This window comes from Hipposideros armiger, unplaced genomic scaffold (genome assembly GCF_001890085.2).
Source record: "Hipposideros armiger isolate ML-2016 unplaced genomic scaffold, ASM189008v1 scaffold_30, whole genome shotgun sequence".
Taxonomy (NCBI): domain Eukaryota; kingdom Metazoa; phylum Chordata; class Mammalia; order Chiroptera; family Hipposideridae; genus Hipposideros; species Hipposideros armiger.
Window position 1 is genome coordinate 273,766 of NW_017731380.1, and position 25,551 is coordinate 299,316.

Below are 25,551 nucleotides of genomic sequence, written 5' to 3' on the forward strand. Positions count from 1 at the left end.
CTCCAAGAAACTGTTGTGTGTATGGTTTTGTTTTGTCTTTTGTTTTGTAGTTCAGTCAACCATTTTACAGATCTGTCAAGTTGACCAATTGCTTGGGAATTACGTGAATTTAGCTAAACTGAAATTGTATATAAGACTTCCTTTTCTTTTCAGATGTTTTTGTGTATATTTTAAAGGCTTTATAATTATTAAATGTTCTCTCTTAGAAGATATTCTAAAATGGAAGCAAAAATATCACTTTTGCAAAGCCATTTCCATTCTTCCAAGAGAATACTGGTAAATTATTCTTACTGATTTTTCCATTTTTCTGGCCTGTGCATACACACCTAACCCATACTAAATTTCACCAGATGGCATTTTATTTCTTTAAAGTAAAGCAGTCGTGGGTTTAGACAGTTGAATTTTTAAACTTCTGTATTTACTGAAAGTGCATATGGTGCTATATGGACAAAGAAATTGTGCTGAAAGAGAAGCATTTCTGTCTGCAGTACCTCATAATCGCTCAGAGGAAGAAAAAAAGTGCAGTTATATGGTGTATTTCTTACAAAATTTTATGTGGCTTTAATTTTCCTCCTTTCCTAAAAAATTATTTATGTATATGTATACGGTACACACCTGGAAGTTTGTATTATTTAAAATTCATCTTTTGGTTGCAAATAGAAAGGTTATACAAAACTCAGTAAATTGTTAAAGTCATCCATGAGTGATTTCTAGAAGAAACTGAAACTTTAAACTTGTAAAAAAAAAAAATGTTAAAAACCTCTGTATGTCAACGTAAGCAGATGTTGGTGTAGAATTTACAAGGATGGGAAGGCTGTAAAACCTCCCTTGAGCCACTCACAGTTCATTTCAAGGCCAAGAACGCCCCCAAAATCTGTTTCTAATTTTACAGAAATCTTTCGAAATTTGGCACGGTATTGAAAAGTCCGGAGAAAGAAAAAAACCTTGCCCTAGCTTCGGCTTCCAACTCTGAAGACAGACGTGCTTCCTTTCAACGGTTTTCACAGATCTAGTGACCCACGCTCTGAAGTCAGAATTAGCTAACTTTCAAAAACATCTGGAAAAATGAAGGTTAGTATACACAGCCTCAGGTGCTGCTAAAGAATGAGGGCCCGCTGAATTGAGTGCGATCAGAGTTTTCTATTGTTTAGAAGGTGAGGATTTGTACATGAGTGTATACTTCCTGGAGTGGGTTAGGATTGGGAAATTGTTCTAAATATATTGCAGAAACATTTGTCCTTGCGGAACTGGAAACATTCCAGCAATTAGGGCCAGATCAGTGGAAGACAATCAAAAGTTTTGTGGGGAAGAAAAAATAGGATTTGGGTGTAATGAAAACCTTGCCATTTCTACTACTTAGCAGAAACTGTGTGTATATCTTATTTTCTTTATTTTATGTAGACATGGTTAAAAATTGTATTTGGAGTTGCCACCTCTGCTGTGCTTGCTTTATTGGTGATGTGTATTGTCTTACGTCCATCAAGAGGTAAGAATTTTCTCTAATTTGCTCTATCTGCCTTGGCAAATGCACTAACGCTTGGTGATGACTGGTTGAACATTTCCTAAGTGCTTATTTTCCAAAGCAACTCTGTTATTTCTAAGAAGACTTCTAAGCTCAAAGATACGTTGTTGTGCAACCAGAGATAGCGAGGAATTTAAGGCATGGGTAGGAAGTGATTTCTAGTGTTATTTCAGCAATAGAAAAACCTAAGCACTATTCTGTATCACCCCCATGTGTCCCCAAAATATTGTATGATAAATTACAAGTTTTGACAGGCCTTTAGAAACAATATTTTTAACTAATGTTACTTTTCACAAGGATTGCCTTGTGAAAAGTAAAAATGAATAAAAATAGAAAAGTTAAAACAAAACCTATGGTTATTATTATTATTATTATTATTATTATAAGTATTTCAAAAAATTTAGGGAGGCAGTCTAGAATAGAGATCTTGAGAATAGTTGTATGGAAAAACTGAAATTGTTGTCCTAGATGTAGTAGCAATAAACACTCAAATTAGAAGACAAAATATTCTTAAGCAAGCATCATGTTTAGTGATAGATTCTTTTAAAAAGTGCTTAGATTAACATTGCTCTCCTGCTGTTGAAAGTTGGAGGATACTATGGACTGATAATGGGACTAGTTTGAATTTAAATTAAGACTCTATAAATAATTCAGTAATATTAGAGCAATAGGTTTGGTGAAACTATTATGAAGAGAAGCTCAAGTTCTAAACAGGAAAAAAAATACAATAATAACAGGTCTTGTGTTTGGGGGTTTAGGGAAAGAGAAAAAGTTTGTGTGAACAACTATTAAAAGCTTATGATAGCTAAGGTGGGGAATATCTTTGGTTAAAAGTTAACTGCCAATATAGGAAAATCAGTGACAAGCCTTTAACTAAAGAATGTGTGAGTCCTAAATGATCCGTTCCTTTAAAAAATTAAAGTACAAAAAATATTTTAAAAATTCAAAATGCTCATGGGGTTTTCACAGAATTACAAAATGAAGAGGTTAACCAAGAAGAGGAAGGAAATGTTCATGTATCTTCAGTGTTAATCTTCAGTCCTTATTCCTGCTCTCTGCTAGCACACAATTGTTATGAGACTGTTGAGATATCTTGTATACATCCATTTTTTAATATTTTTCAAGTTAAATTTGTTTTCATATTTGTGTTTCACCTCAGTGGTTTGGGGCCATATTTCCCTCATACCAGCAATTGTCAGGTGACAGATTAGGTCCTAGTGACTTGTTAAATGTGAACCCATTCAAAATTAGCACCTGATTTTAAAAGAAATTCCCCAGGACTTGAAATTAACACTTTGCTCCCTCAGAAATAAATGTTCTGAGGACAGAATTGTATGGATTTTATGGTGAGCCTTATTCCATGTCCACCGTTAAGGATTGATTCTTTGTACTTTGGAATTTGAGCAATAATTTCTAATAAGAAATATAATTACACAAATATCTAATAATTATAATTATAAAAATATCTATGTATACTTAAGTATATGCACACATAGATATTTGTGTAATTATATATAACCCCAATCCTGACCCTCTTCTCAAGTTTAGACATGTATAATAGGCACATAAATTTGTGTTATAAAGTACATAGATTATAAAAATCTTATGCCATTTATAACATAGCTCTCTGTTTTAAACAACCTAATTCCCAGAGCAAAGTAATTTCCTGATAGAGGTAATCAAATTAAACTGTAGGTGAAATTTTAGTACTCATTTAGAAACAGAAAAAAAATCATGAAAAAAACTGAAAATTATATTTTTTTGTCCATATCCTTCTCTTTCTATTCTAAATTGAGGGACAAACTTCTCAGAATGTCACTTAAATGGCTTGTACTGGGGACTATTCACTCCCCTACTTTCCTGGGCAGCACCAGGGTTGAGGCCCTTCTTCCCTTGGCGTCAATGGTATAAGGAGCCCTAGTGTTAAGAGGATCCTTCTGACTTCCTGTCTTCTCACATCCCACTCCTCAATCATCTTCAGTTTGAAGCTTCGGGCCTAGCCCTCACTCTCAGACCTGCCCAGTGCCTGGTGGGAATAGGATCTAAGATGGCAAGGCAGGAGAAGAGAAGGAGGAAGGAGGAGGAGGAACAGAGTTTTGAAAGCCAAGTCAGCTTCCAGTTCGCCTTCCCTAGAAATCCCGTTACCTCACATTTGCCTTAGAAGCCCTCGTACTCTTCTTAGCCCATGGGGGATTTATGTGCCAGCAGAACAGTCTTCCTTTGAGAAACTTAAAGACCTGCTTAAGAAACATTCAATCATTTCTTTATATAGTAATGAATTAAGTTCCACTAACTACCTGCCCATCGTTGTGCCAGTTGTTGATGTAACAAAGGCACAACAGTCTAGGGTACCCTGAAAGGCAGGTTGAGAACCCAGTATGGATGCATGGCCATCACCACAATAGGGTCAGGGTTTATGTCATTTCCCACCAAGTCTAAGTGAAAAAATTAAAGAAAGGGGCTTTTTCATGGAGGTAGAGGGTCTCAGGAACACCAGCCTCAGGATTAAAAGAGCTGTGGAGGATTTAGGCAAGGTTTTAAGAACAAATAGGAAAATGTAGTAGTGAAATGAGAAAGGTCCATTTAGATCACTCACATAATAGTAAAAATAAGGGACAACCTTTTTTGACACTTTCAAAATTTCCCATTTCTATTTTCACTAAGTGGAGAACATAAATGGGTTTCTGCCCCTCAGTCCCAGGCTATACTCAGTAGCCTCAGCCTACACCCTTTAACTTATTCCTTTTCTATTTTCCTGCCTCTACTCATTTTTTATCTTCTTCCCAAGCATCACCACTTTTCCTGTGTGAAGATGCAACCAGGCTGAGAGTGAAAATTAAGCTCCACACCTTCTCCTCGTTTTTTGCCAACCCCAAACACACAGACCTTGTTTCAAGAGATTTACAGAGGTGACAGAGGCTCCAGAATTTCAAAAGTTGATTTTATATAGCCTGGTTTCACGATTCATACTTTCTGAATTCCTGGATCTGAAGTTGTAAAATTCATTTGTTAAAGAAAACATAGGAGTTATCTGCCCTCTCCTGGAATTCTGTTGAGTGTAGAGTTCCTCACATGGTGATGAGCAAACACTTAATAAATATGAGCTATTATTTTTCTACAATTTCTAGCATGCAGTAGCTACTTACTAAATGATAGCTAGAATTTTATCGTATTCTTCATCCTCCTATACATATACACACAAAGATCACAGCTAGGCCCTTCTGTGAGATGTAGTTCAATTTCAACTATGTTCTTCTTAACTCTGAGAGTAGGAGGTCTTTATCCTTGGGTATAATCCCTGTTCCTACCCCCCACCTCCTTGGATCAAAAACAACAATTTTTCAGAAACTTTTGTGTGCCCAGCACTGATACAGGATATCAGCAGCTCTAAGGCAAGAGCAAGAAAGAAGAAACGAAGGAGCAAGATAAAGGAAGTTGGGGGAGGGGTGGAGTGGAGAAGAAAGCTGAGTGAAAGAAAAAGAAGAAGGGGTATGCAATGTGGAGAAATTAAAAGGTCCCCTGGGCAATGCTTTCAGCACCTCTCAGTGAAAGAACCACTCAGTCTAGCGTCAGATATCCTTGAAGTCCTCTTGTCTAACTTTAAACACTTTTCCTTCCATTGCTGTTGTTTTGGGCCTGCTGTGTTTTATACAAATTTGTATTAGTTGCCAATTTTTAAAAATCAGACTTCACATAAAAATTTAGATTTTTAGCTTTCCTTCAAATATTAGGTCTGGCAGTACTGGGCCCATGGTAACAGCTGAGAAACAGTCATTTTTATGTGGGCAATGCTTTCTCCAATTTGCTACAGACACCACAACTTTCCATTTTATTATGCATAATATACCATATTCATTTACAATATCTGCCTGAGTTGGATTTTTAGCCCTTGGACTGGCAAAAAAGTAAAGGATGCCTCTTGGGATTAAAAATAACAACCTCCTGAATATAAAAACACTGAGATTAGCATCCCATAATTATCCATTATCCACAATGTCCAATCCACTGTGGCTTCTGGACATTTTGTTTATTTGTCCAACAATTATTTATTGAGCACATTCCAAATATCAGCCACTGATCTAGTGCATGAATGACAAGGTTTCTACCATTAAGAAAGAACAGTTTGGTTATAAACAAGCAGACAAAAAAATTAACAGAATATTTCAAATTCTTAAAAGTGCTGTTGAGAACAACTGGAGTGAGGGTTGTGTTAGATAGCTAGGACTGCCATAACACAATACCACAGACCACATAGCTTAAACAACAGAAATTTATTTTCTCACAGCTCTGGAGGCTGGAAAACCAAGATGAAAGTATAGGCAGATTTGGTTTCTCCAAGGCTTTCCTTCTTGGCTTATAGATGGTTGCCTTCTTGCCTTGTCCGCACACGGCCTTACCTCCGTGCACATGCGCTCCTGATGTCTCTTCCTTTTCTGAGAAAGACACCAGTTATATTGGATCAGGGCTCCTCTATTATGATTATGTAAACATAATTGCCTCCTGACAGGGCCTATCTTTAAATACAGTCACATTGAGGGTTAGAGCTTCAACCTATGAATTTTGTGGGGATAAAAATTCAGTCCATAACAAGGATGGTCAACGCAAGCTTCTCTGAGATGATATTTGAGCTGAGACCTTAAGGACAGGGAGGACACAAGCTGTGGGGTAAATCCTCAATGCAGACAGAAAAGCAGGTACAAAGACCTAGAAGCAGGAAAGTGGGAAGTTTAAGGAACCAAAGAGGATGGATAGCTGTGACATCAAAATTATGCAAACAAAGTAATAAAGGAAAATGTGTATGTACATATGTATTTATGATTATACACACAAATGCATAAATTATAGTGATTTCATACTTAGCTAAGTAATGCCTTATATGATTTATTTCAGAAAATATGTGAAATCACAGACAACTGAGATAGAACAGAAAACAATATTTTGTAAGAAGAAATATCATTTAGAATGTCTGTATTTTAGGCAGAAATCCATTGTTATTATTATTATTATTATTATCATTATTGTTACAATTACTACTACTATAACCTCAACATCCACTTTTTGTATGTGAGATGAAATCATCTTCAAAGGAGATGCGACTATGTTTCTATGTTTTTAAGGTTTGAAGTTTTCCCAGTATAAACATTTAGAACTGTGAAACAGACTCCCTCAAATATCTTAAGAGTTTTAAGCTTATTTATTCACTGTTCTTTTGGAGGAAATATGGGGAAATCTAAAGGGTTGAGGAAAAGATTTAGAAAGTTCATGAACATAAAAGAGCTTTTCAGTTGAGTGTAAATAAATCAACTTTGCAGATTATATTTCTCTAATTTGCACTTGGATTTTAAAATCACAGAAGATGAATCTTGGCAAACTCTCTTTGGGTTTTGCCAAATTCTAAACAATTTAGAAAATAATCCAAATCTTTGGATGATTCCCATGATGCAGAGGAGATTACCTGTTTCTGCTTTCCAAAGCAAATTGTCTTTACAACTTATACAAGAATATTGAGTCATAGATACACCTTGAGAAAAACATGTTCTAAAGCTCAAATCAGAGATGTGGAATTAGAGCTAAAAGTTTAAAAGAACCAGGGACAGTCAAGGCGAGCCTTAAAATATAGCAATAACTAACAGAGTAGGCACAAATTGAGATGATATTTTCAAACAATAGTCAAATACTAATCAGCCTGTTAAAACTTTATCACCTATTATACATACACAAAGAGCTTTTTGTTTATTTCAGTATTCTGTGAACTAACAAAAATTATGTAATAAAACAGAATAACTTACAATTCTTATTGACCTTTATTTCTATTAATAATAAAATAATAGGATTTCTTAGTGTCTAAATTAAAATTTTTTTTCACACATACTATGATTTTTATACTTGGTAGAAAAACTGGTGTGATAGGACTCTTTAAAAGAATAAGACAGAAAGATTATGCCAAAAAATTAGTTAACTTAGATGAAATGGACAAATTTCCAGAAATATATAAACTACCAAAATTTACTCAAGAATAAATAGAAAACCTGCATAGAACTATAACAACTAAAAAGATTGATTTAGTGATTTTAAAATTTCCCACAAAGAAAATCCCAAGCTCAGATGGCTCCACTGGTAAATTCTACCAAAGATTCAAAGACAAATTATTAGCAATCATCCACAAATTCTTCTAAAACATAGAAGAGAACACTTCTGAACTCATATTATAAGGCCAGTATTACTGTGATACCAGAACCATCAAAGATATTATAAGAAAAGAAGTTATAGACCAATAGTAGTTACAGACCAATATCTCTAATGACCATAGGTGAAAAAATCCTCAACAAAATACTAGCAAACCAAATCTAGCGATATATAAAAAGGATTATAAACCAAAACCAAGTGGGATTTATGCCGAGAATACAAGGTTGGTTTAATATTAAAAAATTAATAACTATCATTAATCATATTAATAGGAAAAAGGGCAGAAAACCACATGATCACCTCAACAGACGTAGGAAAAAGATTTAATAAAGTCCAGCATCCCTTTAATTATAAAAAAAACCTCAGCTGAGTAGAAATAGAAGGAATTTCCCCTATCTGATAAAAGACATCTACAAAAAATTCACAGCTAACATCACACTGGTGAAAGATTCTGTGCTTTCCCCTAAGATCAAGAACAAGACAGCATCATATCTTCTCTCACTACTTCTGTTCAATATTTTATTGGTGGTGGTAGGGCATTTAGGTAAGGGAAAGAAAAAGTATCCAGATTGGAAAGGAAGAAGTAAAACTATCGCTATTTGCAGAAGATATGATTTTATTTATAGAAAATTCTAAGAAATTCACTACAAAACTATTAAGACTAATAAACAAGTTCAGAAAAGTTGCAGGATACAAGATCAATATAATAAAAATTAATTGTAATTCTATACATTAGCAATAAACAATACAAAAAGAATATAGAAACATATGGAAAGAAATCCTAAGTTTATAGATAAAAAAATAATATTTTTAAGATGGCAATACTCCCTAAACTTATCTACAGATTAAGGGCAATCCATATCCAAATCCTAGATGACTTTTTTGCAGATATTGACAAGTTGATCCTAAAATTCATATGGAAATGAATCAAGAAACCCAGAATACCTATCTTGGAAAAGAAGAACAAAGAGGAATCATACTTCCTTATTTCAAAACTTACTACAAAGTTTACATAATCAAGATAGTATGGCACTGGCATAAGTATAGACATATAGATTTTGAAATAGAATGGAGAGTCCAGAAATAAAGACTTACATATATGAGGTCAAATAATTAAGTTTGAGAACTCATCCTAGAAAAAATGCTACATAACTCATTGCTGAATATCACTATGGTCACCTTTGAAGTATTCCCCTTGGGAAGCTATGCACCAATGGCATCCTTCAAAGCAATTTTGAAACTCTTTTTCTGAAATGGCCATCAGAGCGGTCATCATATTACACTTGATATCCTGAATGCCATCAAAATGTCTTCCTTTCAATATTTCCTTTTTCTTTGGGTAAAGAAAGAAGTCATTGAGGGCCAGATCAGGTGAGTAGGGAGGGTGTTGCAATACAGTTATTTGTTTACTGGCTAAAAACTCCATCACAGACAGGGCCCTGTAAGCTGGTGCATTGTCGTGCTGCAAGAGCCACGAATTGTTGGCAAAAAGTTCAAGTCGTCTAACTTTTTGAGCCTTTTCAGCACTTCCAAATAGTGAACTTGGTTAACTGTTTGTCTGGTTGGTATAAATACATAATGAATATCCCTCTGATATCAAAAAAGGTTAGCAACATCGTTGCAACAAGTTCACGAACTTAATTGTCAGTCCTCATACAGTATATTGATTTTCAACAATGGTGCCATAACAATTTAATGGGAAAACTTTTTTAACAAATGATGCTGGGTGAACTGTATATGCATATGTAAGAAATGATGTTGAGCTCTCTTTTTCACACCACATTCAAAATGGGGCACAGACCTAAATGTAAGAGCTAAAACTATAACAGTTTGAAAACACAGGAACAAATCTTCATGCACTTGACTTAGACAATGTTTTCTTATATATAACAAAAAGCAAACACAACAAAAGAAAAGTACATAAATTGGATATCATTAAAATTTAACAATTTTGGATCTCAAAGGATACCATCAAGAAAGTGGAAACACTACCCACAAAGTGGGAAAAATAATGTTTACATATCATTTACCTGGTAAGAGACTTGCATCCAGAATATATAATGAACAAATAAATAATAACAAATAAATAATAAAAAGACAAATAACCCAATATAAAAATGGACAAAAGATAGACATTTTCCAAAAGCAGATAGATGAATGACCAATAAGCAGATGAAAAGATGTTCAATATCATTAGTCATTAGGAAAACGTAAAGCAACATCACAATGAAATCGGAGGAATGAAATTACAGGTGGAGCAATTAGGTGTCCATTATGGCCTACCTCGTGAGAAATGGATTGGCCTTGAGGGTGCAGTAGAAATAGAGAAAAACAGTAGAAAGAAATTTTGGAGGCAGAGTTGTCAGGCTTAGGTGTGGAACCACAGTGATAAGGGAAGAGGGAGGTCGAGGACAACTCTCAGGTGTTTGAACTGAAGAACTAACTGCATGGATGATAGTACCATTGACTTAGAGAAATCCGGAGGGGCAGTAAAGGATTCTTTTATTCTTAGATTTCATGATTTTGAAGTGCTTATGAGATAGGAAAATGGAGATGTTAAGGAGGAAATTTAATATACAAGTCTGGAATTCAGAGAAGAAATCCAGTCGGGATCAGGTGTGGCAATGGTGGTGGGGATGAGTCAGCCTAGGGATATGCAATAGAAACCTCGGGAGAGTGAGGTGGCTGAAGAAAGTGGCTCTTCCTCAGGCCCCAAATAACACCAATATTTAAAATAGAGTTTAGAGGAAGATGAGCTGAAGTATAATCATTTTAGCCACCTCGTGCCTTGCTTAGTTATTGATCTTATTTTTGTGTCTGTTTTTTTGTTGTTTTATTACGCATGTGCTTTCATTTTAAATCATAGTATAGTGATAAAGTGCCCAGCCTCTAAAATCAGATGGAGCTGGATTTAAGCCCCAGCTTTGTTATGTACTATATTAGACAAATTCCTTTACCCCCATAATTTCCATTTGCTGCTCTGTAAAATGAAGTTAATAATAGGCTTATCTTAGAGAGTAGCTGCGAGGCTTTACTAGGACCATGCATATAGAGTGTTCAGTACTTATAAAAACTTGGTAAATTACAACCTTTCGTGTTATTGATTTAAAGCTACTTTAGATCCATTTTTCTCAAAGTTGTCAGCCTTTGCCCAAATACAATATTAGTTAGTCAATAGTAGATTCCAACCTTAATACTTCCTATATTTGCCCCTGAGTGCTCACTCCAGACACAAACATGACCTGCGATGACCGGAGATGGTGCCTCCTCATAGACAGCATCTCTGCAGAGCCAATAGAAAGACAAGTGCGATTTGCCTGGGAGCCCGTGTCACTTTCTTTGGAGTGGCCTCATAAGCATCAGTTCCAGATCAAGTACAAAAATGAGAACAATGGAATCTGCCAGCCATTTGTGTACCCACCTTAATAAGCCATATTTTCTCATTTAGTTTATGATGACAATTAGAGCTAATATCAAATCCCTCTTCTCTGACACATATTCCCAATTTTTCTGGACTAGAAAATTAAATGGCAGCAATAGAAACAGAATCTAAATAAAGAAGAAGCAGAAAGTTTTAAGAAAGAATTAGAATAGTGAATCATTGCTTACTTGTGAATCATTTCTGTGAATTTAATTTCTTAGATTCATAATTGAAATAATTTTCAACTTTGCTTTAGTAAGTTGAAAATGCAAATAATTAAAGTATAGTTAATTAGAGTGTTTAAGTAGTGCATGAGTAACTGTGTTAAAGATGAGCCAAATTCAATATAAGGGCACTATCAGGAATTAAGCATTAATCAAGCAAGTGTCAATTACGTATGGAAGAGAGACATGCTTTCTAAATTCATTTCTACTTCTGCTCAACTATTTTAGAGTTTGAAAATTATGGATGTGAAAATGAAACTTTCGAAATAATGAAAAGATTGTATTTCAATATTGAAACATTATTTGGAAAGAGTAATGAAAATCTATGTATTTATTCATTCAGTAATTATTAGTGGAATATTTTTCAGGTGACTGGAACTTGTTTAGCGTGATTGATGCCAGGGAGATACATTTTTATACTGATTTACTCACACACACACATATTCAAGACACGAGAAAACAATGACTGCTATGCTTTCCCTGCAATCTTGGTAAAGTCTAATCTGGGGCAGAATCAGTCCCCTTGCCCTTTCTCCATTCCTCAAGGATTAACAGAGGGAATGTACTAAAAGAAGAATCTATTCAGACCTAGCCTCAAGAGTGAACAAGAGGACTGAATAGGGCCATAAACATTGCAGAAGACCATTGTCATTCTTTGAAGGCCATTATCAAAACTTAGTTGTGGAGGGCGTCTATGTCCAGGAGGTATGACTTGCTAGGCAGGCCAGCCCCACCCACCTACCAGGAGTTTATAGGCAAGGAGCGATTCCAATGATAAGTACAGCGTGCAGGGAACTAAATAGATTCAGTGAAATCACTAAATTTGGAGTTTGGGGGGAAGAATCACCTGCAGTGCTTGGTAAAAATGAAAACTCCCATGGCCTCATCCCCAGAGATTCTGTGAGATAAGGACCAGGAATCTGTTTTTCAAACAGCACTCCAAGTAACTCCAAGGACTGAATTTTGATACATATTTAACTGAGGGCATGTCCAAGTACAAGAGTGTATACATGAAATTTATAATATGAACCAGAGGGTAGAGAGTAAGGACAGGCATATCTTTGGGCAAAAATTAGTGAAAACAAGCTAACACAAAATCTGCCAAGGTGATTTATGTTTTTTTTTCATTCAATATATATAAATATTTGTCGTTCTCCCTCTATATGCCAAGCCTTGTCCTAACTGCTGGGCATATAACAGTGAGAACAATCACAGACTCTGACCTCATGGATAAAGACCTACGCCTTATGCAATTCACTTAACTATAGAGACAAAACAGGTTCAATAAATTGAGGTAAGTGCTGAGATAGCAATAAGCCAATGGCATTTTCATAGAGCCCTAATGGAAGGTCATTTTTGCTGGTGGCTTATATAGGGGACAACATTGATAGTATAATGAAACGTTATTATGCGTATAATCTTTCTAAATGTACAAAGAACCAGAGCTTGGATCAGAAATTCTAGGTAAATTTTATAACTCTGAATACGTGACCTAATGCAACCTTTCAAAGCAGACACATCACTCCACTGCATTTATGAACATGTGGTCATTTTCAGCAGAAAGACAAGAATGCCTAGTTGAAATTCTTCCCATCTGATTTGATATCACTCTGAGCTCAGCCTGACTTCAGCATAATCACACCTTCTGAGTCCTGGCTGCAATATATGTGAGGTTAGGAAGAATTGCCTACCCCAAACCTGAGCATGGACCTTATGAGCATGCCATAAATATAGTTGACTCCTCTCCATGTTTCCTGTACATCTACTCATTACCTCTTGGGTGCTGGTGGGGCTTATTATCATTGTGGTAATTAGTAGTACAATTAATACATGATAAAATTGCTATACAGATATTTTGAGTCATAATGTGACATATGCTAAGTTCTCTGTAAAGATTATTGGCATTATAGCTACTATGAACACATTTAAAATAAATGAATAACTAGGAAGTAATATGAAATATATTCTCTTATAACTTTCATGGATAATCTAAATTAGAGATTCTAAAAGAATAAATAGCTAATCCTTGAAATCTTTTTGAGAAATCTAATAAGGATCAGCAGGATTATTGATAGGAAAAGGAAAATGAGTAGGGATTAAAAAAATAATTTGAGACTCTTGTTTTTCAATAAATTTTATTTTTCCATATGTATATTGTTAGTATTAACTGTGTTTTTGATTGTAACTGTGATACTTCAGTTATAAAGTCATACGAAGGCCAAAATGTTTCAAATACAACTAAGTTTCTCCGTATTGAAATAAAAATAAACATTAATTGTATATGTTAATAGCCTAATCTGGAACTGCTTTTCCCAAACTGTGATTTTAGTAGATATTCAAAAACCAAAACCAAAAAATCCCATTGGTCAAATTAGTTTGGGGATCACTGGTCAAAAAATATTTATTTGAAGAATACTGATAAACTATGACAATCACCAAAGCAGACATGTATTAATGGCTTATCATGTGTCAACCATGGAACTAACTGCTTCACTTGAATTAGATCACTTAACGGTCTATAAAAATCAAGATTAATTTTAGCTATGAATTTCTTAGTTAAGCATAATTACAAGTAAAGAAAATTATATGCAAGATTAAATAGGAAAACCTATTATACAAGTCATTAGCCAAAATCAAAGCATTATTTACGCTAAACAAAAAAAATTTACTGAAGTTATACTTATTTATTGAATTAATATAAAAATGTTTTTTAAAAAACAAAATAATTATCTAGTTTTTTGGGGTATTCACAATAAAGGGATTCACTAAATTTTAAATCTATATGTTCAGGATAGTGTAGATACAAATTAAATGTATCTCAAAAAGAAAACAATTTCCACTGCAAATAATAGTGTTAGAACTTTCCCTTTATTACATTAGAAACCAGTTGTAATTTGCTTTTTGGAGAGTTAAATAAAATTGAATTAAAATGCTTAGCAATTATTCTAAACCTGTTGTAGTAAAATGGTATGTTAGTCGTTGGTTGGGAATTATAAAATAAGTTATATGGATTTTGCTCAAGACCATTTAATTAACTAGAGAAACTTTCATTATAAGTAATTGTATGGCATGCACAACTTTACTTAGGATTCTAAGAGAATGTAAGAAGATGATCATTTTTAAAAATAGAATAACCTAATGTTATTAAGTATTTTGTTTGTCTGGTTGCAAAGGGGTTTACCAGTCACTTGTGTTCTTATAGCTACCAGAGTAATTTTTAGTAAATTAAAAAAATAATTCATGTTCCTAATCCAGTGTGTGGAGTATACATCATTCAGTGTGAATCAGTTAAAATAGCAGAAGATGCTATTATCCAGTTGGTCAATTGGCTCTTACCACATGGCAGTACATTTATGTAACTATAAGGTTAATAGAACATGTTGAGTCTCAAATTTCAGAATTTAATGTGATAGCACTAGAAGGTATTATCAGCATTTTATAGTCCAGTTTTTTACATTATAGGTGAAAAAGCTGTGGCGTCAGAGATTGACTTACCAAAGCCATACAGAGAATTAGTAGTAGAACCATTCTGTAAAGAAAAGGGCACAAATTCCATCCATCCATCCATCCATCCACCCACCCACTATCCTTCATTTCATGTATCTGTTTATTCAATAAGTATTTATTAAATACCTATCATATACTAGGCACTAGGGATATGATAGTGAGGAAAAACTAGACATGGTCTCTGGCCTTATGGTGACTGTTTCTAGAAACAGTGGAAATAGAAATATTAATAAAATAATCACTTAAATACATACATGAGTACAAACCAAGACAAATGCTCTTTTTTTTTTTAAGATTTTTATTGGGGAATTGGGGGAAGGGGAACAGACAAGTTGTTGTCCTTTTGTTCTGCAGTCTAGTTGTGGACGACGTTGCTTCACTGGCCCAAGTTGGCACCATCATTGCGCTCTTCCCGGGTGAGGCAGATCAGTCGCCAGCTTCTGGACGGCAGCTCACGGCGGCTGCTGGCTACACACGGTAGCCCATGGCAACTCACTGCAGCAGGGGCTGCAGCCTACGTACTCCGTCGCTGGCAACTCATGGCAGCCCAGCTCCAGGTTGAGCTGTTGTTCAGCATCTTAGCTGTAGAGGGCAGTGTCACTGGCCCTCATATGTGGGATCCTAACTGGGGCCCTCTGGCGTCCCAAGCCAGCTCTTAACCAATGCGCCACTCGGCCGGCCTGACAAATGCTCTTTAAATAAGGAACTTTGTTTATGACAATATATAACAAGGGAGCCAGACCTAAACCAGTTAGGAAGGAATTCCCAGAGGAAATGGTCCTTATATTGAGTATTAAAGGCTGGATAGAAGTTAGGAGGAGAAAAGAGAGGGTGGAAAGAGGTGCAGAATCCCTGGAAAGAAATGAGCATTTGAGGAATAGAAGGCACAGCATGTTTGGAATCTAAAACGTAATGAGAGAGGAGCAAGATGGGGCTGGAGAGAGAGGCCTTGCAGACCTGGTCTTTATCCTAAGAGTCATGCAAAGCTATGGAAGAGTTTAGCAGGAAGATAATGCTCTCATCTTCAACAGTTTTATTTTTACAATGGCACACACCAGAGTCATAAATGCTATTCAAGGTATAGGACATTGTTTTTTTTTTTTTTTAAAGTTTTGGTTCTGTAAGTGATGGCCTGGAGAAGGGGTAAGGTGGGAGGGATGGAGAATGGCAATATGGACACAAAGGAGGATTGGAAGTTGGTTGCCATACTATCCATCTGGAATATCTGTTTTAGGGCTCTATAATGAGTGTGTTCTGAGAATAGCCATATTTGAAAAACTCAATTGTTTTGGAGGATTTAAATATAGGTGAAATTTACTTGTGGTGTATGAGCCATATTAGGTTGGCTTTTACATGGAAAACCTCTACTCTTGGAATTTCTAAGATTATTTGTCTAGATGATGTGGTTTTCGTTTCTCCTGGGCCACTTTCTGTTTATAAAAACAGTGATATTTGAAGGTAAGGATTCTGGCTGATCTCATCTGACTAACTGGGATGCAAAAATATATCATTGATACATCATAGGAAATTCAAGCTTGGTGTATGTGAGGAAATGCAGTAAAATGCTTTAAGAGGCTAGGTATTTAGTCAAACCCACATAGTCTGCAATCCCAGCTTTGCAAGGCTTGGAGTTGTTGGAACCTTATTTCATTTTCCTTCTTAAAACTCTCTGACAGGGCCGGCCGAGTGGCGCGATGGTTAAGAACTGGCTTGGGACGCCAGAGGGCCCTGGGTCGTATCCCACATATGAGGGCCAGTGACACTGACCTCCACAGCTAAGATGCTGAACAACAGCTCAACCTGGAACTGGGCTGCTGTGAGTCGTCGGCAACAGTGTAGGCTGCAGCCCCTGTGGCAGTGGGTTGCCATGGGCTACCGTGTGTAGCCAGCAGCCAGCATGAACAGCCAGCAGCCACAGTGAGCGGCCATCCAGAAGCCAGCGACTGATGTGTCTCGCCCGGGAAGATCGCAATGATGGTGCCAACTTGGGCCAGTGAAGCAATGTCCTCCATAACTAGACTGAAGAACAAAACGACAGCAACTTGTCTGTTCCCCTTCCCCCAATTCCCCGGCACTGTTCCCATCCCCCCAATTCCCCAATAAAAAATCTTTAAAAAAAAAAAAACTCTCTGACAATTCTTCGCTGCCTGAAGAAAAATGTTCCTGCTGCTCATCATGGTCCTTCTCTACACCCTTCACACCACTCAAAATTGTCCCACCCTTCCAGGCAATCTACTTGTCTAAGCCTCAGTTAACCTATTAAAGAAGGAGATAATAATTATAGAGATGAAGACAGGAGATAAACGAGTGTTTTGCAAATGACAGATCTTTCTCATTATATGATGAAGAACAGAGGAGAGAGGGGCTTAGTATTTGTTTGAGTTATTCTTTTTAGTAATAATTTGTCTCCTCTTCCCCCAAAGTTCATAATTCGGAAGGAAATACAGCAAGAGCACTCACACTGAAAGATATTTTAAATGGGACATTTTTCTATAAAACGTTTTTTCCATATTGGATTTCAGGTAGGTAAATTATCTTTTTTACCTTTGGGTTTTAAGATGTATGTTTTATTTTGCTTTTGCTTTTGCTTTTAGCGCCAGCACATCTCTATGGTGACAGAAGCTGAACCAGCTGAAATGGAAAAAAGAGCAATTGTTTAGATAAGTCAAGTGGCCAGAAAAGCATTTTTGACAGAATCATTTAGACTGGATATGCCCAGTAGTAATTGGGCCAACAGGAGTTTATCAGAAAAGTAAAAGTTGAGAATGCGTGGTTAGAATAATTTGAGCATAAGGTACAGGTTTTCAGAATGAAAGTTAAGTGCCAGCTAGGAGAGGTCATGAAACTTTTACCAAAAAAGAAATCCATCATTAATCTGGATAATGAGAAAAATAGACAATTTCCACCCTAACAAATTCTTTAAGGGACATAAAACTGATATTTACATACAGTTTTTCAAAATAGGATGTTGTCATATAAGTCTAATCAAACAAATGGTAAGGTCAACTAAATCATTTATGACATTATAGTCGATATCTAAAGTGTCACCAACCAAAATTAAATATTTTCATTTTTCTCTTTATAAAATAAAATGCACAAAAAATAAGTTTTTAACTGAATCGAACACAACCCAAAATATATGTATATTTTTATTGCAAAAAAACATACCATTTAAAACTAATTTATCCTTTTGTAATAGAGAAAACCCAATTTTATTTCTAAACACCTTGAACTAGTTAAAATAAGGGTGCTACTAGCAAATATGGTATTTTTGTGGAAAGTAGAAAAAAGCATCTTTTTCTTCCTTCCACCATCTACTTACTGTTTTAAATCTGGCGAAGCAATATGTACCGGACAGAGAGGGAAAACAAAGTAAGTCTGTGAAATAAGAGATGTTTCTCTTTGTTATATATGTATTTCCTGTTAAGGGAGATTATTTCAAGTTTTTGTTTTCCTTCTTGTTTAAAGGACAAGAATATCTTCATCAATCTACAGACAATAACATAGTATTTTATAATGTTGAAACAGGAGAATCATATACCATTTTGAGTAATACCACCATGGTATGTATCCACCATCATCTTCCTCCTAAAAAACTTTACCAGCTTTTCACTGACCAAGAAATGGGCCAAACACTTAGCAACTGACTTGGACCCAGCCTGCCTTCTCAGCTCCACCCCCACGGCAGTTCTTTCGCCGTCTCTTCCAGTTACACTAGACTACTGCTCTTGCCTCCTGTAAATCCCCTAGCATCTTTCTTCCTCTGTAGAAATAGTATAGTATGAGATAGAAATTAAGAATTCAGTCAGGAAAAACTGAGGTTCAAGTTCTAGCACGGTCACTTACTAATTGTGGAAGCTTGGCTGAGGTTCCACTCTACACCAACCTAACTATGCCTTAGTTTCTTCCGAAAAGTAGGAATAATAATATCTCTTTAAATTCGTATAAAAATTAAATGAAGTAACATTTGAAAGTGCTTAGCACAGTGCCTAACATAGTGTAAAATGCTCACTAAATGGTAGCTATGATACATATGCACATGCTACGCTGTCTTCCTGGACGCTCAAGCCTACTTTGTCTACCCTCAGGAGCCCACTAGTCTTAAAGCCAAGCTCAGATGACACTCTCCTTCTCTGTGCAAGCAATGATAGTCTCATTTGGATTCAATCACTTCTTCCTTAATGTTTTTGTAATCCTATATTTATATCTTTTTTATAGAATTAATTTGTAATATAAGTTACTTATTTACAAGTTTATCACTATAAGCTTCTTGAAATCACAAAGTATATCTTTTTTACTATAGTGTCTAGACATCCATAGTGTCTAGTAAATATCTTTGTATACAGTAGGTACTACATAAACATTTTAAAAATGCATTGAAGATATATGTATGTAGGAGTATATCAATGATCTGATATTCTTTTAGAACTACAAAGTAACATGGCTCTGTTATTTGTTCTGCATTCTAATCAACTTCTTCATAATTTCAGAAAAGTGTGAATGCTTCAAATTATGGCTTATCATCTGATCGGCAATTTGCATATCTAGAAAGTGATTATTCAAAGGTATTGACTATTTAATTTGGGTATATCTGATTATATCTTCTACTAATGCACAGTTTGGTTTACAAGTGTGTGAGGAAGCAAGAGTCTATGTTTATTTCTAAATAGTCAAGAAGTTAATGTGGGTTCTAGGTGAGCCCATAAAGCATAACTGAAACATATACAAATAATTCAAAATTGAGCATACTTCTCTGGTTATCATCAAGCAGTAGAAGCTATTTTCCCCTGGGGGAAAAACTTTGTTTGGGGGGCACTGATATTTGTCAGAAATGGAGACTTGTTTTTGTATTTCAAAAGCTATTTAATATCATAAATTATTAGTTAATTCTTACATTTTAACCTCATAAAAGTGTATTATTATTGAAAACAAAAAAATCAAGATGTAGCTTATTAACTCACTTACTCAAGCAAGTTAATATACAGTCAGTGGCAGATGAGGGTTTAAATCTGTGTCTTGGAAAACCTACTATGCGAAAACCCCACCAAACCAGACCATTTACCCTTACTTAATCTTCCCGCTCTTGAATGAAGTTGTAGGGGAAGTTAGTCATCTTATTTTCTGTATTTATACATCTTCAAGATGGTTTTTTTTTACAAAATGACAAAAGAATTTACTATCAAATTAAGCATCTAATAATTACTTTTAGATCAAGAACCTTTTGTTTTAACTGTCATTTTTCATATCCTATTTGAGATGCAAAACTTGCTTAATATTCAGCATTAAAAGTCAATCATGACCCTCAGTATTTGTTTAGTTGGCTGATTAGACCAGGTCCTGATACCAGCAGTCTCCATGAAGACATGTTTCAACCTGCTGGAGATTCTTGGACAAGAGTTTGAAAACCCTTTTAAGAAACAAAATCCAAAATAATAATTGCATTATTCACTAACCACAATACAAATATACTCATGAGAAAAAGAGCAGTTTTTTTTAAAAGGAGAGATTATAAGCAATATCTCTCCTATTTATTTTTTCAATTTCTATTATTTTTTAAAAAAACATACTCTATTAAAGAGAGGCAAGCACTTTGCAATAAAACTATATATTGAATGAAATTCTTTTTACCTAATTTTAACGGGCATCGTGATAATTACTCAGGTGCATGGCAAGCATTCTGGGCTATGGAAATCAGTGGTTTTACTTCAATCAAGGTAAAGCATAAAGGGAAAATTCTTAGGATAGAGTGTGTCAAAGAAAAGCTTATTAAGAAATGTCTTTGGATGTGATTTTTATAGAGTGAGGGTTAAATCATTGCTGAGATTAGTTCTGGAAGTTGGACAAATAGCACAAAAATCCACAGTAAAATTCTTTAAATGAAGACTCATTAGAAATTGAAACATGTCCTTCCTAGTGCCTAATGGAAACGGCCTGTTTTATAATTCTGAACCTTGAATTGAATGATCTATGATTATGCATTACTGACATAAGCTTTTTAAAAATCATAATTTGTCTTTGCCTCTCTTCTTTTTGACAGCTTTGGAGATACTCTTACACAGCATCATATTACATCTATGACATTAGGAATGGGTAAAACATCATGTCTATTTATTAATACTACTTAAATCTAATACGTAGACTTTTTCATTACAAACTCTGATTTGCGGTTAAGACTACATTACCTTGTTACTAATCTTAGTTTCTTGCTTCTTTACAATGTTTGTGCACCCATGAAATAAGAAATTCAAGAAAATATTTCTATGGCATATTCATCTCTTTTCATTTGGCTAGTAGTTTGCATTTTTATACACAATATAGTTTTTTCCCTCTAGTTTTGAACACTAAATTATTTTATGGAAATAAACATACATAGTAAAAGTAGAAAAACATTCATGGGAATGATACAGTATTTTTAGGAGAGTGGTTACCTCATTGGAAGGAAGCGGAAGGGAGGGAGATGGAGCGTTACTTGTATGTGATGTGCATACACTCCACTAGCTATTTTTAAACTAATTGTTTTTAAAGTTGCAAAGTGTTCATATTTCTTACATTTAGATGGTAGATAAGTCATCATCTATTATATTATTTTCTTTCTTTGTATGGCTAACTATTTGAAATATTTGCAATTTAAAAGAAAAAATAAATAAATGAATGAGTAGGTAGGTGAAGGACTAAGAAAGAGAATTCCTGGCAGAAAGAATATTATGTAAAAGCACAAAGGGAAGGGAAAGCATGGAATTTTTCAGGAAACTGAAAGTAGGTCAGTTGAGTTGAAATTGGAGGAGGACGTGCTGACTAGTGGGAGGTGGTGTAAGGTTGGGAAGGAGCTGAGGCCAGGAAGCATGGGCCAAATGCTAATGAGGAAGCCATTACAAAGAGTTTAGATTTCATTCTGACGACAATGGGGAATCACTGAAGGGTTTTAAATGGAAATGACATGATCAGATTTGCACTTTAGAACAATCACTCTGACTAAGACAGGACAATGAATTAGTTTAGTTACTCATCTTAATATGATATCCTCTTTGCTGTTATATAAAAAGAAAATAATTACATGTCTTGAAGAGCTATTGAAAAATCTTACGGCCCATTTCCCCTTTTGTCTCGTAAGAGCACAAAAATTCAAAAAAAGTTTATCTATTTCTTTTAAATTTTCCGAAAATAATAACTCTGATACCTTAAACCGTCACATTAAGCAATAGTAACTGGTACATAGAATAGAATTTAAATTCACCTAATGTACTCCGAGTCTTTCTTTCCATGGTATCCACTTTGCCACCAAATTCTAGAAGTATCTATTGAGTACCCACTATGTGAAAAGCATATATGGGAGAATACAAATGAGCTAAAGGGGCTAGCCCTACTCTTAAGAAACATTTAAGACTAGTGCAGTGCAAACCTTACTCTTTCAGTACAGCTTCTTAAAGCTTTAATCATTTTCTTATTTTTCATTTAATCATTTTTGAATTCTCCAAGTCTTACCTATGTTGAGGGTCACTAAATTTAACAGCATTCCAAAATAATATGGCAATATTAATATTTTAATTATGGTTTGTATAAGCTTTATGGCCTAGAATAATTTTAAATATTTAATTTTTGTACAGTGAATGTAATCAAACTGCTGTTGTTGAGTTTTTCCTTTTTTTTTTTCTTCACAACTATTAATTTGCCAGATTGGTTTTTTTGTCAGGCAAATATACTATAATTTAGGAAGTGAGGGATGACAAATTTGTTGAGATTCAAGACAAGATTGAATACCACTAATTCCAAGTAATCTATGTGCCTCTGAAGAACATAAAAGTCTACCACAGAGAAAATAAAGATGGTTCTGGTTGCCAGCAAGGGAAGAAATACTGAGGAGATGACAGCCTTTGTAAATAAAGCAGCTTCCTCCACTTTCTCTCATACTGTTCATGATTTAGAAAACACAGAAAATGGCAGCTGTGGTGGCTTGCCAATCATGGAGAGACTGTGCACTGAGATTGTCTTCATCTTGGTGCTGTTTACATGGTTGCATAGATATTTCCACAGCATATGGAAATGTAAAGCAATGTTGCAATGTCTCAGATAACATGAACACTGACTTGAGACAGAATTGTAAACCAGGTGAAGAGTATCTTCGCTTTGGGTCATTTCTTCTTCACCCGTGCCCTTGTATGTCTGTCAATATGTTCTGGACCTTCCAGGGCCCAGGTGCTTATAAACTGCCCTGTGACAGTCAGCATTCCCACTGCAACAGCAATGGCCTTTCTCCTCCAGGGGCATCAGGCCAGTCAGTCCCATGCCATGTCCCCTCATTGTTCACTAGGCCTCATGCCGCGTGACGTAGGAAGTTAAATCAAGGTAATATGTGTTACAAATCTTCTCAAACTTTAAAAGAATGAGGAAATTAGAAATGTCAGGAATATGTTAGGTCCAGATTTTTTTTTTGGGGGGGGAAGGGAAGTCGCAGAGCCTTTCCTTAGTCTCCTCACATTTTACCTTGGAGGCATTTTTTTTTTCATCTCCACAGAAGCATTCTTGATTAAAACTATTAATACAGTCTTCAAGAAGACAATCATCAAAAACTTAAACGTGGCATCCTATAACTCTTTTCCACATAAAAATCTGAATGCATTCGTGCTGAAGAACTACAAAATCCCTACAGTGCAAGTCAGTCAGTTGAGTATCTGCAGGGCGACTCCAAGGATCAAAGTGAGATTTTTGACCAATGAGATATTTGGAATTTCCCCATGGGTGGAAGACTTTGAAGCTTAAGGCATATTGCCCAGTATACGATCTGTTTTTCAGTTTAGCTTGAGATCAGATGTTCCTTTCCGTTTCTGATTTCAAGTCAGATCCCTGGGGAGATTGTCAAATGGCATCTTATTTTCAAAAACTTGAAATGCATATGCATTCACAGAGATGGGGATTGTGAATGAGAATGTGGGAGAGTACATATTAAACTTAAGCACCATTATAGAATTTCAGAGCTGGAAGGCACTTCAGCAACCATCTCAGCCTGGTGTGTACAAATTTTAAAGTCCTGAGGTTTAAAGACTTGAGTTAAATTAGGGGTCTGCCAAGAACTTACAATGTGATTTTTAAAAGTCGTATCATTTCTCTAACCTCATGTTTATGTTCTACTAAATGAGGGAGTTCCATTAGAGAATTTCTAGAGATATTCCCACTTTCTCAGTCTATAAATCTCTAATCTATTCACTTCTCTTTAAAGGTCAAAAAACAGAGACCCAGGGACGTTAAATGACTTCTAAGTAACTAGTGAATTACTGCAAACTACTACCCCATGTCTCCAGTCCCAAACTGCCACATTTTCTCCGTTAGGTTTAAAGAAAGCAGAGAGGATAACCCTTGATTTTTATTGTTTGCTTATTTTTTCTGTTTATACAGATATTTTTATTTTGCATTGAACAGCAAGGTTTATTTATTTTTTCTTTCTGTTTTTCTTTCCTTCTAGAGAGTTTGTAAAAAGAAATAAGCTTCCTTATCCAATTCAGTATATATGCTGGTCGCCTGTTGGGAGTAAATTAGTAAGTGTTTAAATTATAGAAGTGTTTAATCGTTTCAATAAAAGAGGAGCCATTTGATTTTGGCCTTTGTTAAATTTCCCTGCCTAAAAGAAAAAAAATACATTTATCACTATTTTAGTGGTTAAAAACGAGAAGAGTTTTGATAAATTGAAACCCATTTGAGAATTCCGCAAAATCTCGAGCTCATGGATAGACTTCTTTAAATATCGCAGTCAGAAACTTTATCCTTATACTCAGCCAGAATGCGTTGTGCCAGAAAGCTCAGGAAAAATATGGTTTTCACAAGTTTCCCAGACTAGCTTCAGACAACATGAAATTTTGTCCAAGCTCTTATTTAAAGACTCTAAATAAAGATTAGATCTGGCTAGCAATTAATAGTCAAAGATTTATGTGATTTCCTGTCAATATACATATTTAATTGGGTAATAAAACAACTAATAAAATGGTAGACTTTATTCTTTATTTGATATAGATTTTAAAAATCATAATCAGTGTTAATGTGAGTTAGTTGGGTTTTTTGACCTACTAAAATGATACTTTAGTTGTGAATCTTTTTTGCATCTGGATTACCATTCTTTTTAATTAGGTAAATAATGAACACAAATGTATACAGACTTTATTGTAATTCTTACGGAATTTCCCCTTATTAACTGGATTACCATCACTTCCAGGCATATGTCTATCAAAACAATATCTATTTGAAACAAAGACCAGAAGACCCACCTTTTCAAGTAACATATAGTGGAAGAGAAAATAAAATATTTAATGGAATCCCAGACTGGGTTTATGAAGGTAAGCTATCTTCTTTTTCTACTGCTGCAGTTGTAGGCTTTTAATTGAAAATAATTGCATACATTTAGATGAGTGGTATGTTACTGAGATGAATGTTGGCATTTCTGAAAGCTATAATCCAGGTTATGAACAGGATGTAAATGTTCTGAAAGAACAAAATCTTGTTATCAGGCTGGTAGAATTTATTTTTATGGGCATTATAAAGTGGTAGTAATAATTTATATTCCAAAAAAATATATGGCCCTTAAATGTGTGTTAATACATTTTCTCAGGTTTGTTTTTCTCTTGAGAAATAAATCTTTTTTTCCCAAGCTAAACAACTGAAAACATTATTATGTGGAAAAATATTCTTAGTTTTTTATGTTCTCG

The 25,551-nt window shown here is 35.0% G+C and overlaps 1 protein-coding gene across 4 annotated transcripts in view; it reads left to right on the forward strand.

The window, feature by feature from the left end:
- Nucleotides 1-832: 832 nt before the first annotated feature.
- Nucleotides 833-25,551, forward strand: part of FAP (fibroblast activation protein alpha) — a 71,246-nt gene continuing 46,527 nt past the window's right edge. For 3 of the 4 annotated variants that reach the window (XR_002123285.1, XM_019636812.1, XM_019636811.1), the window contains exons 1-8: nucleotides 940-1,071; nucleotides 1,402-1,486; nucleotides 17,284-17,382; nucleotides 18,329-18,423; nucleotides 19,351-19,425; nucleotides 20,898-20,950; nucleotides 24,318-24,390; nucleotides 25,062-25,182. Coding sequence is in view for 3 of the 4 variants with exons in the window: in XM_019636812.1 (XP_019492357.1) it covers nucleotides 1,066-1,071; nucleotides 1,402-1,486; nucleotides 17,284-17,382; nucleotides 18,329-18,423; nucleotides 19,351-19,425; nucleotides 20,898-20,950; nucleotides 24,318-24,390; nucleotides 25,062-25,182 (607 nt within the window). In the remaining variant the exon portion in view is untranslated. Of the gene's footprint in view, nucleotides 1,072-1,401; nucleotides 1,487-17,283; nucleotides 17,383-18,328; nucleotides 18,424-19,350; nucleotides 19,426-20,897; nucleotides 20,951-24,317; nucleotides 24,391-25,061; nucleotides 25,183-25,551 lie in introns of all 4 variants that reach the window. The other variant, XM_019636810.1, reaches the window with a different exon arrangement.